The 19,506-nt window shown below is 41.0% G+C and overlaps 1 protein-coding gene across 2 annotated transcripts in view; it reads right to left on the minus strand.

The window, feature by feature from the left end:
• Nucleotides 1-1,568: 1,568 nt before the first annotated feature.
• The window catches only part of RCHY1 (ring finger and CHY zinc finger domain containing 1), a 48,248-nt gene continuing 30,310 nt past the window's right edge, over nucleotides 1,569-19,506 (minus strand). Inside the window, exon 9 of one of the 2 annotated variants that reach the window (XM_080796158.1) lies at nucleotides 1,569-1,691. In XM_080796158.1, the coding sequence (XP_080652284.1) occupies nucleotides 1,644-1,691 (48 nt within the window). In that variant the 3' untranslated portion in view covers nucleotides 1,569-1,643. The remainder of the gene's footprint in view (nucleotides 1,692-19,506) is intronic. The other variant, XM_080796157.1, reaches the window with a different exon arrangement.

Consider the following 19,506-nt stretch of genomic DNA (forward strand, 5'->3'; position numbering starts at 1 on the left):
TCGCTAGAGCGGCCTCATTCCGGGCAGCGGCCCTGTCCAGCCAGTGGCCTCCTCTGCAGCGGCCTTGTCTGGGGAGCGGCCTCGTCGGAGTGGCATCATGGGGAGCAGAGTCTGTGTCCTCAGGGTTGTTGTCCTTGTCGTCGCCTTTTCGAGAGCGGCCTCATCTGGAGCGGCCTCATCTGGGGAGTGGCCTGGTCGGGGTCAACGTCATCGCCTCTTCGTAAGAGATGGCCCCTACCGGTCGGTTTGGTTTTTGATGCTTGGCACGAAATAAAGCTTTGCTTGACTTTCGCTTTGCATCAGTCTCGTTCCTTTGATCATGGACCCTAACACTTCCCTTATTTTTCTAGGGTCCTCAAGGGCTTGCGAACAGCCTTCCGCCCGCAGCAGAACATCCACCGATGCTTAGGAACAGCTACAGGAGCAGATGAGGGTCCAGGGTTCCTGGGTTTGGAAGTGGGTGAGGCGTGAGCAGCGGATGGCAAGGAAACACGGATGCCTCCTTCTGAAAAGCCAAAATATCTCCACGGAGGTAGCCCAGGGACCCAACTGAGGCCAGAGTCAGAACCGAGAATCACGCTTCAGCCACAGAGGAAAAGGCGGTGGAAAGTTTTCCTGACGAGATCCGTGCGGCCCCACACGTGTCCCTGGCGACGTAGAGAGAGAACACGTGGCCTCTGCCTGGAGCTGCTGCCCGCTTTCCGCGCAGAAGGATAACGTGCGCGCACCAGAGCAGAAAACTCTGAACGCGGCGATGCGCTGAGCCCCGCCACCATCTTCCTCTCCCGCCCCTCCCCCGCGAGCAGGAAAATGGCCGCCGGCGCCGGCGGAAGCGTGGGGCGGCCTCGCGCAGCCGCGGAGGGAGCCCGCCCGTTTCCACGGCTGCGGCGGGGACGCCGTCCCGGAGCGTCCGCTGGGTGACGCCGAGCGTGTGCGGGCAGCCGGCTGAGGAGGACGGGCGTGTGCGGGCAGCCGGCTGAGGAGGACGGACGCCCGTCGCTTCCTGAGCTGCCGGAGCTTGAGCGCCGGAGCAGCACCTCCCTCGGCGCGCGTCAACAGCGCTTGAAGACTCGCCCTAAATGAAAGGCAAGTGCGGATGTTTAAAAAGCAAAAGCCTGGTCTCAAGTCAAAAGGGAGGGGAGGAGAGGGAAGGGAAGATTCTTGCTGTAAAGGTGGGGAGGAAATCATTCGGGGATCAGCTGGGGGTGTTCCACCGCAGGGGGTTCCCCTGAGTGACAGGGTCCGCGCTCCAGCACAGCAGCGATGTCACCAAGACTGAATTCTTTGTCCAGTAATCAACTCTGGGTCGCGACCCCGGTTTTTCAGTGCGATAATGAAAAGAAGAGAAAGGGCGCCTGGGTGGCTCAGTGGGTTAAGCCTCTGCCTTCAGCTCGGGTCATGACCTCAGGGTCCTGGGATCGAGCCCTGCATCGGGCTCTCTGCTCAGCAGGGAGCCTGCTAACCCCCCCTCTCTCTGCCTGCCCCTCTGCCTACTTGTGATCTCTCTCTGTCAAATAAATAAATAAAATCTTAAAAATAAAATAAAGAAAAGAAGAGAAGACACCTGGGTCCAGCTGGCCTACGCAGGGTATTGTTTCTGGGCAGTATTTTCCCGTCAGACAGACGCACGCCGTACTGTGAGGTCAGTTGCACTTCCCGCCGAGTGGTTGCAGGTCACAGAACTTCAAATGCTATAGTTCGGAAGGACAAAGATGGTTAAATCACCCCAAGTGACTGCAGACCCCCATTCAAAAAAAAAAAAAAAACTGGGGTTTCCTCTGAAAGCCTAGAAACTTCCTTTCTGCAAATATAATTGTCCTTTACACAACAAAGAAGCATTCACAATGGGTCCTGTCCACACGGAATTGTCCAGGCCAAAAACATTTTTAAAGCACTCTTAAAAAACATTTAAAAAACGAAACAAAAAACACATTTGAAAGTTTCCCGGTCGATCCCTGGGGCTCCTCCCTGTGTCCTGGAGGAAATCAAGGCAGGTCCACATTCCCCAGAATACCCTCTTTGGGTCGGCTGCTGGGGTCTGTGGGCTACCCATGCATCTCAGTTAATAAAGATTTACACGAAAAGCAGAACTTGAAGTGTGAGAAACAGCATAAACGGTTGAGGGGCCTGGCGACGGAGTGCTCTGCTATGGCAGGGATGCCAAGGTCACAAACACTATGGATTAAAAAATATTAAGTGCAAAAACATCCGCATTTATAGCTTAAGACTTCTCTCTCTGCTCACTAATGCAGCAAGAGTACAGCTGAAAAAAGCTGGCCTTTTCATCTGTGACGATTGTGTCCCCTTCGTGCTTCCCCAAAATTAATGGGGTAGGAGTTTCCCCAAGATCTTATGAGTTCAGATTGCTTAGACTCAGAATCCTCGCTTTTGCCAAAAGGTACTCTCCTGTCAGGGTTTCTCCCTCTTTCCCTCCCACCCTTCCTGTTTTTTTAAAGGAACAGGTGAACACACATAATTTACAAAGTATCAGCATTCCAACCACTTTGTGAATATGAACTCATTGAATCCTTGCCACATCCCTATGAAGTAGGTGCTCTGTGCCTCCATTTTATAGATGAGAAAACTGAGATATGAAGAAGTTCTGTGGCTTCCCCAGGATCACACAATATACATAAAATGCTTCCAGAGGCCAGGCTATTAACCAGGCCAGTCTGACTCTCAGTTACGACTTGCTAATAACTGTGCCAGAACCAAGGTCTTTTGATAAAAAATGCATTGTTAATGTTTATTATGAGAAACATCATACATATAAAAAAGTAAATAGTATAAGGAACCCCCTTGTACACATTTCTCCACTTCAGCAATTATCAAATCATTTCCGGTCTTGTTTCATCTAGAACCTTATTAAAGGATTATTCTGAAGCAAATTCCCGGCGTCATAGCATCCCATCTAAGTGGAATGATTTCCTGAGGGCAGTGCTAGCAGATCTTTTTTAATAACAGCTTTATTGAGATAATAACTCACACACCATAAATTTACTCATTTTAAGTATACAATTCGATGGTTTTTAGTATATTCACGACATTGAACGATAATTACCACAACCAATTCCAAAGCACTTTCCACACTCCAAAAAGAAGCCCCATACCCATTAGCAGTCACTGCCCATCCTCCCTCTCCCCTCCCCCAGCCTCTGGGAGACATCAGTCTCTCTGGATTTGTGTGTTCTAGATATTTCATATAAATGGAATCACACATGTGGTTCCCTGTGACTGGCTTCTTTCAGCTAGCAGAAGGTTTTTAACGTTTATCCATGTTGTAGCACAGATTAGTACTCCATTCCCTTTTATGGCTGTATAATATTCCATTCTAGAGTCACACCATAATTTGGTTTATCCATTCATCAGTTGATAGACGTTTAAGATGTTTTCACTTTTTGGCTAATGTAAAAATGATGCTGTGAACATCCTTGTTCACGTTTTTATGTGGATCTATGTTTCCATTTCTGTTGGGTAAATACCTAAGAGTGGAACTGCTGCTTAGTATAGTAACTCTATGCTCAACCTTTTCAGGAATTGCCACATGGTTTTTCAAAGTGACACCATAAGTATTCCCACCATCAGTGTATGAGTGTTCTAATATCTTCCCATGCTTACCAACACTTGTTATTATCTTTTGATCATAGCCATTCTAGTGGGCGTGAAGTGGTATCGCACTGTGGTTTTGCTTCTCATGTCCCTGATAGCTATTGATGTCATGAACCTTGTTCGTGTGGCCAGCAGATTTAAACCTGCAGGCTCTCTCACTTGAGGATTCTCTCTGGAACACCTCTTTTAATTCTAAAATATTTGTTCTCTCTTTCTTTTACCAATGAAATGTTCATCTGCTTTGGTGTCCTTCTTTCTGCCTTTTTCACCCCGCTCCCCATACTGGGAACTAATCCAAATATAGTATCTAGTCAGAGACCCCCACAAAGAACTACTTTTTCTAAGTAGCTGCTGCATGTTTTATAGTCTTCGCATTATCTATCACTGTCTGAAATAATCTTGTTTACCTGTTTATTGTCTGTCTTCCCATACACACACTAAAATATAAACCCCATGAGGGAAGAGACCCTGTCTATTTTTTTACCACTGTATCCCCCGTGCCTAGAAAAAAGTCATAGCAGAAATTCAATAAATATTTGGTAATTGAGTGAGCAGTCTCCAGATTGTAGAGTTCGTACTTAATTTTGTTCCACTACATTATGTGTACATTTGTGTACTAATCTTTCATACCTTTTTAAAATAAGGTGCATTTCCTAAGGATTGCCTCTGAAATACAAGAGTGAAATACGTCACTCTTCATCACAGTACATTTACTGATGAAAAGCTATCAGTAACATTCTAAATACTTAGCATCTGTAATTTAAATATTATGCAAGACAGGTAAACAGTGTTTACATAGAGATTGTAGTATACAGGGATGTGTTTGCTCTACTATATGAAAAAGAATAAGACACAAATATGTGTGTGTTAATTATGATCACAAATGGGTTGGTTTTTTTTTAAATGCTTAAAGAAGAGATTGTGAAGAAGCAAACTAAAATGTTTACAAGGTTGTCTTTGGGTGGTACAATTAAGAGTCCCTGTTTTTCTCTCTTCTTCTTTCTACTTTTCCACATTTTCTATCATGAACATGTGTTACTGTAATGATAAGAAGCAAAACTAACTTTATTAAGAAAAACTAACTATAATTTGCATAGTATTCACCATAACTTAGAAATTTTTTTTTCTGATTTTTACTGATTTTTATATAATTCTAAGGCAATAATTTACTGGGCACCTCAGTGGCTCAGTTGGTTAAGCGTCTGCCTTTGGCTCAGGTCATGATTCCAGGGTCCTGGGATCGAGTCGGCATCGGGCTCCTTGCTCAGCCAGGAGCCTGCTTCTCCCTCTCCCTCTGCCCCTGCCCTCCACTCCCAGTCCCAGCTTATGCTCATACTCTCTCGCTTGCTCTATCTCAAATAAATTTTAAAAATATTTTAAAAGAAGCAATAGTTTACAAAATAAAAGCATCAGACCACAATTATTATTTACATTACCAAGTTGATTAAGGGAGTTTTCTCTTTATGGAATGTTCCTGCAATAAACAAAAGATGAATAATAAAATAATCTTCAGCCCCTAATAAAGTAATGGGTCTAAGACAATGACCATCAATGGCTACCAGTCATTATGTGTCCCCTAATGGAAGAAAACAACATAAGCTACAAGTACTCTTGACAAGAGTTTATCCTAAAACTGATCCAACTTAGAGATCGAGTTATCTGTTTGCAAGAAATACAGGGACTAGAAAAATATGACAAATCATACTACAGGGATGCAAGCAGCAAAATCGAGAATGTGAAAAACTCTATAAAACAAATAACACATTTTCTTTAACAAATAAATTAAAGGAATAAAATGAGGCAGCTCTTTCTGCCCATGGGTCCTGTCCCCATGCTTTAATAAAATCACCTTTTTGCGCACACACACACACACACAAAACATAAAGGAGTAAAATGAATAGGGAGGTGGGGGAAGGCTCTTATAGATTAAAAGTAACATAAGAGATATATCAGCCAATTGTAGCAAATAGATCTCCACTGTCCAGTTTGTTAGTCAGTCTCTTGCCATTTGTGGCCAGTCCAAATTGAGGTGTGTAACTCCCCAATTTCAAACTACATCACAAAGCTATAGTAGTCAAAGCATTATGGTACTGGCAACAAAACAGACACATAGATCAATGGAATAGAAAACTCAGAAATAAGTCCATGCATGCAGGGGTGGTCAGTACTCATGAGTCAATCTACATGATACACCACAATAATAAAAGAAGGGAAAAGAGCCATATGATCCTGTCAATATATGCAGAAAAAGCATTTAAGAAAATACAGCATCTATTGCTTTTTTTAAAGATTTATTTTTTTAGTATTTTATTCATTTTCTTAAATCAGAGAGAGAGTGAGCACAAGCAGGGGGAGCAGCAGGCAGAAGGAGAAGCAGGCTCCAACGCTGAGCAAGAAGCCCTACACAGGACTCGATCCCAGGACCCTAGGATCATGACCTGAGCCAAAGGCAGCCACTTAACCAATTGAGCCACCCAGGTGTCCCTCATTTATTTATTTTAGAGAGAGAGAAAGAGGGGTGGAGGAGCAGAGAGAGAGAATCTCGAGCAGACTCTCACTGAGCACAGAATACAGCATCCATTCTTGATTAAAAAAAGAAAAAAACTCAGCAGAGGAACATAATTCAACATCATAATAGCCATATACAAAAGACCCACAGCTAATATCATCCTCAGTGGGGAAAGACTGAGACCCTTTCTCCTACAGTCAGGAACATGACAAGGATGTCCACTCTCACTATTAACTATTTAATGTAGTACTAGAAATCTTAGCCTCAGCAATCAGTCAACAAAAAGAAATAAAAGGCATCCAAATCAGCAAGGAAAATCTCAAACTTTCCCTATATGCAGGTATGATACTCTACGTAGAAAACCCAAAAGACTACCAAAAATCTACCAAAACCCTACTAAATCTGTTGCATTTTTAAGACTTTATTTATTTATTTGAGTGAGAGAGAGCATGAGAGGGAAGAAGGTCAGAGGGAAAAGCAGACTCCCCGTGGAGCTGGAAGCCTGATGCGGGACTTGATCCCGGGATTCTGGGATCATGACCTGAGCCGAAGGCAGTCGCTTAACCAACTGAGCCACCCAGGCACCCCTGTTGCATGTTTAAAAAGATTTGTTTATGTAGTTATTTAGGTTTTTTTAGTTTTATGTATTTTATTTTATTTCTTTTCAGTGTTCCAGAATTCATTGTTTATGCACCACACCCAGTGCTCCATGCAATACATGCCCTCCATAATACCCACTACCAGGCTCACCCAACCCCCCACCCCTCTCCCCTCCAAACCCTCAGTTTGTTTCTCAAAGTCCACAGTCTCTCGTGGTTTGTCTCCCCCTCCGATTTCCCCCAACTCACTTTTCTTCTCTATCCCCCAATGTCCTCCGTGTTATTCCTTACGCTCCACAAGTAAGTGAAACCATATGATAATTGACTCTCTCTGCCTGACTTATTTCACTCAGCATAATCTCTTCCAGTCTCATCCATGTTGATACAAAAGTTGGATATTCATCCTTTCTGATGGAGACATAATACTCCATTGTATATATGGACCATATCTTCCTTATCCATTCATCTGCTGAAGGGCATCTTCGTTCTTTCCACAGTTTGGTGACTGTGGCCATTGCTATTATGAACATTGGGGTACATATGGCCCCTCTTTTCACTACATCTGTATCTTTGGGGTAAATACCCAGTAGTGCAATTGCAGGGTCATAGGGTAGCTCTTTTTTAATTTCTTAAGGAATCTCCACACTGTTTTCCAAAGTGGCTGCACCAACTTGCATTCCCACCAACAGTGTAAGAGGGTTTCCCTTTCTCCACATCCTCTCCAACACAAGTTGTTTACTGTCTTGATTTTGGCCATTATAACTGGTGTAAGGTGGTATCTCAATGTGGTTTTGATTTGAATCTCCCTGATGGCTAATGATGATGAACAGTGTTGTGTTTATTTATTTATTTACTTACTTTCTTTAGAAAGAGAGAGTGCACATGGGGAGAGAGGAAGAAGGAGAGAGAGAGAGAGAGAGAGAATTTCAAGCAGACTCCATGCTGAGTATGAAGCCCAACACAGGGCTCAATCTCATAACCCTGAGATCATGACCTGAGCTGAACCAAGAGTTGGGCACTTAACTGAATGTACCACCCAGGTACCCAATCTGTTATGTATTTATACACCAATAATGAAGCAGTGGAAAGAGAAATCAAGAAATCAATCCCATTTGCAATTGCATCAAAACCAATAAGACACCCAGGTATAAACCTAACCAAAGAAGTAAAAGATCTGTGCTCTCAAAACTATGGAATACTAATGAAAGAAATTGAAAAGGACACAAAGAAATGGCAAACAATTTCATGCTCATGGATTCCAACAACAAATATTGTTAAAGTGTCTATACTACACAAAGCAATCTACACATTTAATGCAGTCCCTATCAAGATACCAGAAGAATTTTTCACAGAACTAGGACAAACAATCCTACAATTTGTATGGAACTACAAAAGACCCTGAATAGCTAAAGCAATCTCGAAGAAGCAAAACAAAACTGGAGGCATCACGATTCCAGATGTCAAGCTATATTACAAAGCTGTAGTCATCAAGACACTATGGCACTAGCACAAAGACAGACACATAGATCAATGGAACAGAATAGAGAACCTAGAAATGGACCCTCAACTCTATGGCCAACTAGTCGCCAACAAACCGGGAAAAAACATTCAATGGAAAAAAGACAGTCTCTTCAACGAATGGTGTTGGGAAAAATGGACAGCAACATACAGAATGAAACTGGACCACTTTCTTACACCATACACAAAAATAAATTCAAAATGGATGGAAGACCTAAATGTGAGACAGGAAATCACTAAAATCCTAGAGGAGAGCACAGGCAGCAACATCTTTGATCTTGGCCACAACAACCTCTTATAAGACACATCCTCGAAGGCAAGGGAAACATAGTTCAAAAATGAACTATTGGGACTTTGTCAAGATACAAAGCAGCTGCACAGTGAAGGAAACAATTAACAAAACTAAAAGGCAGTCTAAGGAACGGGAGAAGACATTTTCAAATGAAATATCAGATAAAACGTTAGTGTCTAAAATCTATAAAGAACTTATCAAACTCAACACTCAAAAAACAGATAATCCAGTTAAGAAATGGGCAGAAGACATGAGTAGACATTTTCCAAAGAAGACATCCAGATGGCTAACAGACACATGAAGAGATGCTCAGCATCACTCACCACAATGAGATATCACCTCATACCTATCAGAATGGCTAAAATTAACAACATAAAAAACAATAGGTGTTGGTGAGGATGCAGAGAGAGGGGAACCCTCTTGCACTGTTGGTGGGAATGCAAATGGTGTAGCCATGCTGGAGACCAGTATGGAGGTTCCTCAAAAAGTTAAAAATAGAACTACCCTAAGTCCAGCAATTGCACTACTAGGTATTTACCCAAATGATATAAAAATACAGATTTGAAGGTGTACATACACCCTGATGTTTATAGCAGCATTATCAACAATAGTCAAACTATGGAGAGAACCCAAATGTCCATTGACTAATGAATGGATAAAGATGTGGTGTATACACACACACACACCACTAGAATATACTTAGCTATCAAAAAGAATGAAATTGGGGCGCCTGGGTGGCTCAGTGGTTTAAAGTCTCTGCCTTGGGCTCAGGTCATGATCCCAGGGTCCTGGGATCAAGCCCTGCATCAGGCTCTCTGCTCAGCAGGGAGCCTGCTTCTCTCTCTCTCTCTCTCTCTCTGCCTGCCTCTCTGCCTACTTGTGATCTCTCTCTGTGTGTCAAATAAATAAAAATAAAATCTTTAAAAAAAAAAAAAAAAGAATGAAATCTTGGGGCACCTGGGTGGCTCAGTTGGTTAAGCATCTGCCTTCAGCTCAGATCATGATCCTAGGGTCCTGATATTGAATCCCTCACCAGAATCCCTGCTCAGCAGGGCATCTGCTTCTCCTTCTTCTTCTGCCCCTCCCCCTCACTCATGCTCTCTCTCTCAAAATAAATCTTAAAAAAAAAAAAAAAAAAGAATGAGATCTTGGCATTTGCAACAACGTGGATGGAGCTAGAGTATATTATGCTAAATGAAATAAGTCAGTCAGAGAAAGACAAATACCATATGCTCTCACTCATATGTGGAATTTAAGAAACAAAACAGATGAACATATGGGAATGGGTGGGGAGAGAGGGAAACAAACCCTAAGAGACTCTCAATGACGGAGAGCAAACTGAGGGAGGTGGGCAGGAGGATGGGCTAAGATGGGTGATGGGCATTAGAGAGGGCACTTGTTGTGTTGAGCACTGGATATTGTATGTAAGTGATGAATCACTGAATTCTACTCCAGAAACCAATATTTTTTTATTAACATATAATGGATTATTTGCTTCAGGGGTACAGGTCTGTGAATCATCAGTCTTACACAATTCACACCACTCTCCATAGCACATACCTTCCCCAATGTCCATAACCCACCCACCCTATCCCCACCCACTCCAGCCCCCAGCAACCCTCAGTGTGTTTCCTGAGATTAAGAGTCTCTTATGGTTTGTCTCCCTCCTCAGTCCCATCTTGTTTCATTTTTTCCCTCCCTACCCCCACAACTCCCCGCTCTGCCTCTCAAATTCCTCATATCAGAGAGATCATATGATAATTGTCTTTCTCTGATTGACTTATTTCGCTTAGCATAATACCCTCTAGTTCCATCCATGTCATTGCAAATGGCAAGATTTCATTTCTTTTGATGTCTGCATAATATTTCATTGTGTGTGTGTGTGTGTGTGTGTGTGTGTATACACATATATATGTATATATATACACACAATATCTTCTTTATCCATTCATCTGTTGATGGACATCGAGGTTCCTTCCATAGTTTGGCTATTGTGGACATTGCTGCTATAAACATTCAGGTGCACATGCCCCTTCAGATCACTACATTTTTATCTTTAGGGTAAATACCCAGTAGTGTGATTGCTGGGTTGTAGGATAGCTCTATTTTCAACTTTTCAAGGAACCTTCATACTGTTTTCCAGAGTGGCTGTACCAGCTTGCATTCCAACCAACAGTGTAGGAGGGTTCCCCTTTCTCCTCATCCTCACTAACACCTGTCATTTCCTGACTAGTTAATTTTAGCCATTACGACTGGTGTGAGGTTGTATCTCACTGTGGTTTTGATTTGTATTTCCATGATGCTGAGTGATGTTGAGCACTTTTACATGTGTCTGTTGGCCATTTGGATGTCTTCCAGAAACCAATATTGTACTATATATTAAGTAAGTAAAATTTAAATTAAAAAATAAGAGAAAGAAAGAAAGAAAGAAGCCCATGCATATAGTCAATTAACCTATGACGAAGGAGGCAAGTATATGCAATGGAGAAAAGATGGTCTCTTCAATACATGATATTGGGATAACCAGATTGCTACATATAAAGGAATAAAACTGGACCACTATTTTCCATCATATACAAAAATAAATTCATAATGGATTAAAGATATGAATGTAAGACCGAAAACCATAAAACATCTAGAAGAAAACATTAGCAGTAAGCACTTTAATATCAGTCTTGGCAATATTTTTTTGAACAAACCTCCACAAGTAAAAGTAACAAAAACTAAAATAAATAAATGAGATTACTCAAACTAAAAAGGCCTTGCACAGCCATCAACAAGAACAGAGGAAGCCATCAATAAAAGGACAACCTACTGAATGGGAGAAGATATTTGAAAACCATATATCCAATAAGACATTAACATCCAAAATATTGACTTACACAATTAATATTTTTTAAACCCAATTTAAAAATGGGCAGAGTACTTGAATAGACATTTTCCAAAGAAGACATACAGACTTGCAATAGACACATGAGAAGAGGTTCAACATCAGGATATGTGAATCAAAACCACAGTGTGATGCCACCTCACACTGGTCAGATTGACTATTATCAAAATGACTAAAAATAACAAGCATTGGCAAAGATGTGGAGAAAAAGGAACTCTTGTGCACTGTTAGTAAGAATACAAACTGGTGTAGAATATAAACTGGTGTAGCCACCACTATACCAGAGGTGTAGTCCACTGGTATAGACTGTGGAAAACAGTCTGGGGGTTTCTCAAAAAATTAAAAACAGAACTATCGTATAATCCAGCAATTTTCCTTCTGGGTGTAAGAAAACAAAAACACCAATTTGAAGACATACATGCACTTCTGTGTTTATTGCAGCATTATTCACAATAGCCAAGATACAGAAGCAACCTAAGTGTTCATCAATAGATGAATGAATAAAGAAAATGTGAGATAGCTATATATATATATATATATGTGTATATATATATATATATATATGAAATATTGCTTAGCCACAAAAAAGAATGAAATTTTGCCATTTGGGACAATATGGATGGACCTAGAGGCTATTATGGTAAGTGAAATAAGTCAGAAAGAGAAAGACAAATCCCATATGATTTCACTTATATGTGGAATCTAAAAAACAAAACACCGATTCAGATACAGAAAACCAACTGTTGGTTACCAGAACAGAGAGGACTTAGGGAAATGGGCAAAATAGATGAAAGGGCATTATGAAGTACAAACTTTCAGTTATAAAATAAGTAAGTCATGAGGTTGAGGCACCTGGGTGACTCAGTCGGTTAAGCATCTGCCTTCTGCTCAGGTCATGATCCCAGGGTTCTGGGATAGAGCCCCACATCAGGCTCCTTGCTCAGTGGGAAGCCTGCTTCTCCCTCTCCCTCTCCCCCTGCTTGTGTTCCCTCTCTCACAGTGTTTCTATCAAATAAATAAATAAAATCTTTAAAAAATAGTAATAAAATAAAATAAATCATGAGGATATTAATTAATAGCATATGGAATATAGTCAATAATATTGTAATGACTATGTGGTAACAAATGGTAACTATGAGGATCATCATATATCATAATATAAAAATATCAAATCACTATGTACACCTGAAACTGATAGGCTATTGCATATCAATTATATTTCAACAACAAAAAATTGAAGTGTGTAAGATACATGCCAGATTTCAAATCCTTAATGTGAAAAGAAAAGAATGTATAATATCTGATTAAAATATTTTATACTGATAAACATTAAATAATAATGATATTTTTGACAGATTAAGATATTTCATTTCTTTTACTTTTTAAATTATCATTTGAAATTCATATATCGATTGCATTATATTTCTAAGATAGTCTAGCATTATTGATATCATGCAGATTCTGACTTAAACATGAAAGTTGTTATATAAATATATAATTGTTCATTTGGTCATTGCTTTAGGTGTGATAATAGTATTGTGGTTATGGTTTGTTTTTTTTTTAAATAGTCCTTATCTGGTAGAACTAGATCTGAAATATGTAGGGACCTTATTATATTATGAATAGGATTTGCTTCAAAGCAGTGTGAAGGGGGGAAGTGCGTAAGAGTATAGATATATAAGGCTGACCGTGAGTTGATCATGTTGAAACTAGGCAGTGAATATGGAGTTCAGCACTTTAGTCTCACCACTTCTGCATATGTTTGACATTTTCCATGATACAAAAAGTTAGAAGAGGCCAACGTCAGGGTGGAGCTACAACCATGAGCTTACTTTTAAGAAGAACAAGATAAGGTGGTGGAGGGCGGGGTTACTTGGTGAGGGGCATTAAGGAGGGCATGTGTTGTGATGAGCACTGGGTATTACACACAACTGATGAATCACTGAACACTACATCTAAAAGTAATGATGTACTATATGTTCGCTAATTGAATTTTAAACAAATAAATAAATAAAAAGAGCAAGATAGCGAGTAGTGTGCCATGTCACAGCAACCCAGCCAGTCATGCTTCATTAGAGATTCCCTTAGTGGCACCCTATGCCTGATCTCAAGTTCTCCTTTTGTACTCAAACTCCTTTCTGCTATTTAGCTCTTACTTTGAAAGTGTGTCCTTGACTGAACTCTCTTGATGATGGGCCTTAATTTTGTAAATCAGTGACTATTGCTGGGTACTAATAACCCCAAAACTTGTTGGATTAAAACAACAACAATCATTTTCTCATTATCTCTCATGGATTGAACAGATTGAGCTGGCAAGTTATCAGTCTATCGCATGTCTACAGTTAGGAGGTGATGGAGCCTGGGGCCCATCTGAAATGTCGGCTGTTGGTTGGGATGTCGGCTGAAGCTGTCAGCCAGCACACTGACATGCCACATGTGACCTTTCCTCATAGCATGGTGGCAAGGTTCCAAGAGCCAGCAACCCCGTAGTATCCCAGGTAGGAAGTCTATATGCTTTATGCTTTATGCTTTATGACCAAGTTTAGGAAATGACTCTAACCATAGCCAACAGACACCCACATTCAAGGGGAGAAAAATACATCCTACCTCTTGCTGGTAGAAGTGTAAAATATTAGAAGATGTGCATGTAAAATGGACATCTTGTTGCAGCCATCTTAGAAAATTAAGTCGCCATACTTCAGATTCCCCTTGGTATGTACATTTTCCCCCCTATGGTGCTGACCAGTTTCCAATTATCATCAAGCCAAAGTGCACTTTCCCACTTAGAACTATCATCCATCTGGCCTGCTCAGCTTGCAGATTCCCCATGGCAAATCATTCTAGCACCAGTGCTGCCTGCTCCCAGACTTCTGGCTCTACCCTTTACCCCTCACCATGCCTCCCTCATCTCCAGCCCATTTCAAAATGTATAAGGACATAACATTAGCATATAATACTGCTCACATGGAACACTGCTCACACATTCTAGAAAATACTTGACCTTTGCAAACCTGATCCAAGAAATACAAACAGGCAGATATGAAATATGGTGGTGATAGGCATGCTTAATTAAGTTTTAAAACTGTTCAGTAACATGTTTGTGTCATTATTATATAATGGACAATAAAAGTCCTCAATGTCAATAATCCTACAAAAGCTCTCACTTTTAAGTACCAGGTTAAAAAAAAAAAAGTCATTCTGCACAGAAGATTCCTTTTACAAGAAACATTGTGGCACCCTCTGCTGTCGGGAAACAAAGTTTAAAGGTAACTGAGGTTCATTTTCCCTGAAGGATTCTCCAGCCTCCTTTAACCATAGGCTGTTAATCATCTTACCCAGATGTAAAAGCATAAATCAGAGGCAGTGGGGAATTATGGGGCTTAATTCAGGCAAGATAGTAAAGAATGAAAATCTAATCAGTGTGTGTAGTTTAATGGTAATAAGTAAGAGAACAGCTAGTTAGAGAATCTCAAGAGGTAGCAGATATCATAGACATCACAATATAGCTATCTTTGTCTAAACCTTTTACATAAATTGATCTTGACAAATTACCCATGAAACGCAGAAAGGTTAAATAAGTTGCCCAAGGTCATGCAGCAAGTGAATGGCCGAGCCAAGATACAAACACCAGCAATCTGTCTCCAGAGCCTGTGACCTTAACCACTCTTCTCTACTACTAATAAACAAGGATGATTATTAATGGGGAGGGACTTCTTTAAATGTATCAAGAATTATTATTAGGTATTATTGCTCTTACCTAAAAGAAAACTGATTGCCAGGAAAATTACTTGCTTCATACTAAGCAGAGAAATTAGGAGGTAATCCAAGTCTCCCATTCACAAGCCATTCTAAAGTTTGGAGGGTTCTTTTCCCTTCTAAATATACGAACAAATTTGTTCTTAAAAGAATAAATGTATTACCAAAGTTACTCATTCCTGAGAACATTCTCTCAGAAAGGCAAACTGCATAGAAAAGATTAAATGTAATCCCAAAGAAAAAGAAAGTCTTGCAATTCTGGACAGAAATGATTTATAAGTTCCCAGGTGCCTCCACCTGGGAATCAGACAAAGTTGTGACACCCTATAGAACCATCCAGCTGAGTAAGGGGACAGGTTCCCGAGCTGGCTGAGATAATGAAGATAATCTTCCCCCATGCTGAACTTTGAACAAAATGTACCATGACCCCCAAGGTAATGTCCCTCATCACAACCTCACGAAAGATTGTCAGCTGCTTTCACAAAGAGAATGGATTCCTCCCACAACAAGCTCAAGGCTTACACAACTGGACTGATTCATCTACCACCCAACCAGTCAGCTGAGCAGATAGTCACTTAGATCCAAAGCCTGGTTCACTTGCCAAGTGAAACCTGTATGGAGGCAGGAGAGAAAATGCCTTTCTTCATAAAGGATGGAACAATGGGTTCCTATCCTCCTCCAGGAAAAAGTGAGTCCAATAAATCTGGACCAGGATGAAAAGTATGAATCCAGGGGGTTGGAGAGCTCTGGGCTATAGGTTGAACAGAACAGGACCAAATTCCTAGTATGGTGCTGGAAGAACCTCACAGCCCGAGGCCCTCTAGACAGAGTAAGCAGCAAGGCCATGAGTCCCTGGGCTGACTCCCAAGCCCCCTTCAGTCAGCACCCAGATGATAATGGTAGAGCCTAGACTCTGTTCCAATCTTGGAGATGGGGACACTGGTACATTTGGTGGGAGCACACGCTGCAGACCACTGAGATGCTGCAGGCATGAAGACAAGGAGCCCAATGTCCACCGAGCACTCAGTGTGCACCGGGCACTATCTAGTGCTTTATCTTATTTAAACCTCACAACACTAATCTTACACAATTGTTACTACTACCCTTATTTTAGAGAGTAAAAAGTCTGGATAGTTAAGAACTGACCCAAGGTCACAAGACAGTATGTGATGTCAGACTGAAAGAATTTGTACTTCTGTCTCTCTGCCTCCAAAATCCCAAGCTACTTCTATTATATCAAGCAGTTCATGCAACAAACAATTCATCACATTGAGTAACTCTGAGTGGCCCTCCCCTGACATTTTAGACTAGACCAGAAGCCCAAATGTTTGGATCTACAAATACACCTGATTGCAATGCCCACCTATGACACTGGGAAGTAGGGTTTGGAGGAGATAACTCTTCTATTTACTCCTCCAGGTTTTTCCTCCTTCCCCCATAGTCCTCTTGTCTCCCTTCCCCCAACCCAGGTCATCTCTCTGGATCTTTAGGCCTTGGGTATTTGTCAAAAGGGACAACCCTATTTATTTTAGTCTCAACATATATTTGCTGAGCCTCAGGGGAAATAATGGTGCAGAAAATCAAGAGAACGTCTTCCTTTGCAGGCCTTCACAGAAAGCCCGGGTAAGGAAATTTAAGTTTTCTGGGCTTCAGTTTGAACAAGCAAAACCAGAGTGGGTTGGACTATATGGTCATCTAGCTTCAAAGTCTGTAATTCCATTATTTTAAACAAATCTGTTAATCTTCACGAGGAAATGGCCCTAAAGAAATATATCAACTTACAAAGAAAAAGGTCAAAAGAAAGGGATAGATTAATTCTAACAAATACTGCACTTTGCCTAGGACAACATGATTTGATTTAAAAAAAAAAAAAAAAAAGAAAGAAAGAAAAAAGTACACAGACTTAACACCAGCCAGCACTGCTTCCCTCTCAAAATGACAGAGTGGAAAGTAGGTCTTGCTGGTGCCACAGCTCGCACCATCCCTGAAGGTCAGGCCAATTTTACAGTCTGTACCAGACAGAGGTTATTCATCTCATCCTCTACAAATTACATTCAGCCCACAGGGGTTACCTAGATCCAGATTATCTTCTATCCAAAGATTGCCAGGAAGTAGGGTTGCTTCAGGGTCTTCGAAGGAGGATTTCTCTATATTCTTGCAATATTTGGAATTCAGTGCTCCTCTCTCCAGGACAGAGCCTCCCCTATAGAGAGACATCTGTGGTCTGCGACCTAATGGGTAAACTCAACTGAGAACAAGGAAGAGCAAGCTCAGTTCGACCTGGTTCCAAGCCATAATCCCCTTTCCAGGTTTAGCACCAATATCTGACTCCCATATTTACTTCTCAATTGATTTAAAACTTGATTCAGAACTCAAGGAATATAACCCTTTAAAACTTTAAGAGAAAGCACAGATCATATTAAGCTCAAAGTCAGACGTCATATGAGATGCTCTAAAGGAAATTAGAATTCAACAAGGGACATTAACATGTAAATAACCTAAGCAAGGCAGACTGGAAAGAAGGCCAACCAGTGATTTCAAGCAAATGTTGTTGTGATGCCCAGTGGGAGGTGGGGAGAAGGGAGTGAGGACAACAGCCCAGGGCATTCGGGGCTGGGTTTCTAAAATTCCTTTGATGGATGTTGTAACCAGGCCCTGGGAGAAGACCCAGAACCATCCCTGCTCTTCAGGGTTCTCCAGGCCCCAGCAGGCAGGCTTAGTTCCTCGGGGTCCCTACACACTTGAGAATGAGGAGCCAATGGCCACGCTCCACCTAAATCCACTCTACTGGCAACGGCTGCAGTTCCAGGAGCCTCTAAACAGGCAAAAGAGCTATTTGCCATACTTAGCTCATTCTGAATTCTGACTCCAGAAAAACAGAACACATGCACATGAGATGAGGAAAAGGACAAAGAGTAAAAATGGGACAGAAGTTGGAAGCAGGTTGGTGAATAAGAAGTTTGACTCCAATTTGAATATATGTTGTTTGTGTCTAGAGGGAAGAAACTGCAACCAGCCTGAAGCTTTGATCTTGATCAGAGGTTTACAAGAATAGACATTTGGCATGCCTAAGCAACATCCTCCGGGCAAGGGCAATCCTTAATGAACTGAGGAATGGCAGGTGCCCCACCAGGGACCCAGGGTATCATGTATCACAGACTGAGTCTCTGTTAATTGACATCCATATGAATCTAAGTTTAAATGCCTATTCTAAAATAGAAGGCATACAAGTCACAGGCTTACGCACCTCCCAAAGATCCTATTTTTGTGGATCCCTGTGTGGCAGAACCAAGCCAAGAAGTTATTCTGAAATGTCTGGTTCTCAGGACTCCCTCCTTATTGAGCCACTTATTAACAATAAGGTTAGAATTCACGCAAGGCACTCCTGCAGCACGTTCTGTCAGTCACACATCCATCTCCCCCAGGCCAGGAACAGTTTGAGGTCATTTACTGTATTGCTCTTTTTTTTTTTTTTTTTTTTTTTTTTTAATAACTAGCTCTACGTACTGTGTCTGGCACATAACCGGGGCAAAATAACTTTTGTTAAATGAGATAAGTGAACAGATGGACCTAACAACCAGATTCCAGCATGACTTGATTTCTGTCTTCTAGTTTGAGAAAGGTATGATACCATCACACTTCAATCAATATATCTGAGTGTTAAACACGTGGGGTGTGGGGAAGTCTCAACCAATTTTTATATTCCTCTGACAGATATTGTATGTATACACACACTTCTATCAGATTCTTATGTATGATGAAAACTTGGGAACAAGATTTTAACCTCACTAGAACTTCAACAAATTCTTATGGGCAAGATATGAGATGAAAACTCCATCACTGTCCTTTCAGAATGTAATACTCTCTCTCACCCCAACCAGTTCATTGCTTCCTGTTTTGTCTTGCACTAATCAACTGCTAGAAAGCTTTCAGTAGCTTTATTTGTACCCTGACCCAGACCCAGCTTTATCTACAAGAAGCTTTATGAACTGTTTCATAAATAATGTTGAAATTAATTCGCATTCATGGAAAAGGTAAACTTTGAGCTGGACTATGAAGCAGCAGCAGGCCTTTGACAACTACATTTTTCTAAGAATGACTGTTCTGAGAAGGAACTGTATGCACAAAGGAGCAAAAATTCAGAGGCCATGTGTTTTAAAAATATATATAAATGAATAATGAAAAATAAAACTGAAAAGATAAAACTGGAACACTATTGTAAAGATCTCAAAGTAAAGAATCTGGGCTTAACCAAATGAGTAAAAAAGTCTAAGCTTAGAAAAAAATCTGGCAAGATGGATAAATAAGGGGAAACAAAGTGAAATCAGATGTA

The sequence above is a fragment of the Martes martes genome (genome assembly GCF_963455335.1).
Source record: "Martes martes genome assembly, chromosome: 2".
NCBI lineage: Eukaryota > Metazoa > Chordata > Mammalia > Carnivora > Mustelidae > Martes > Martes martes.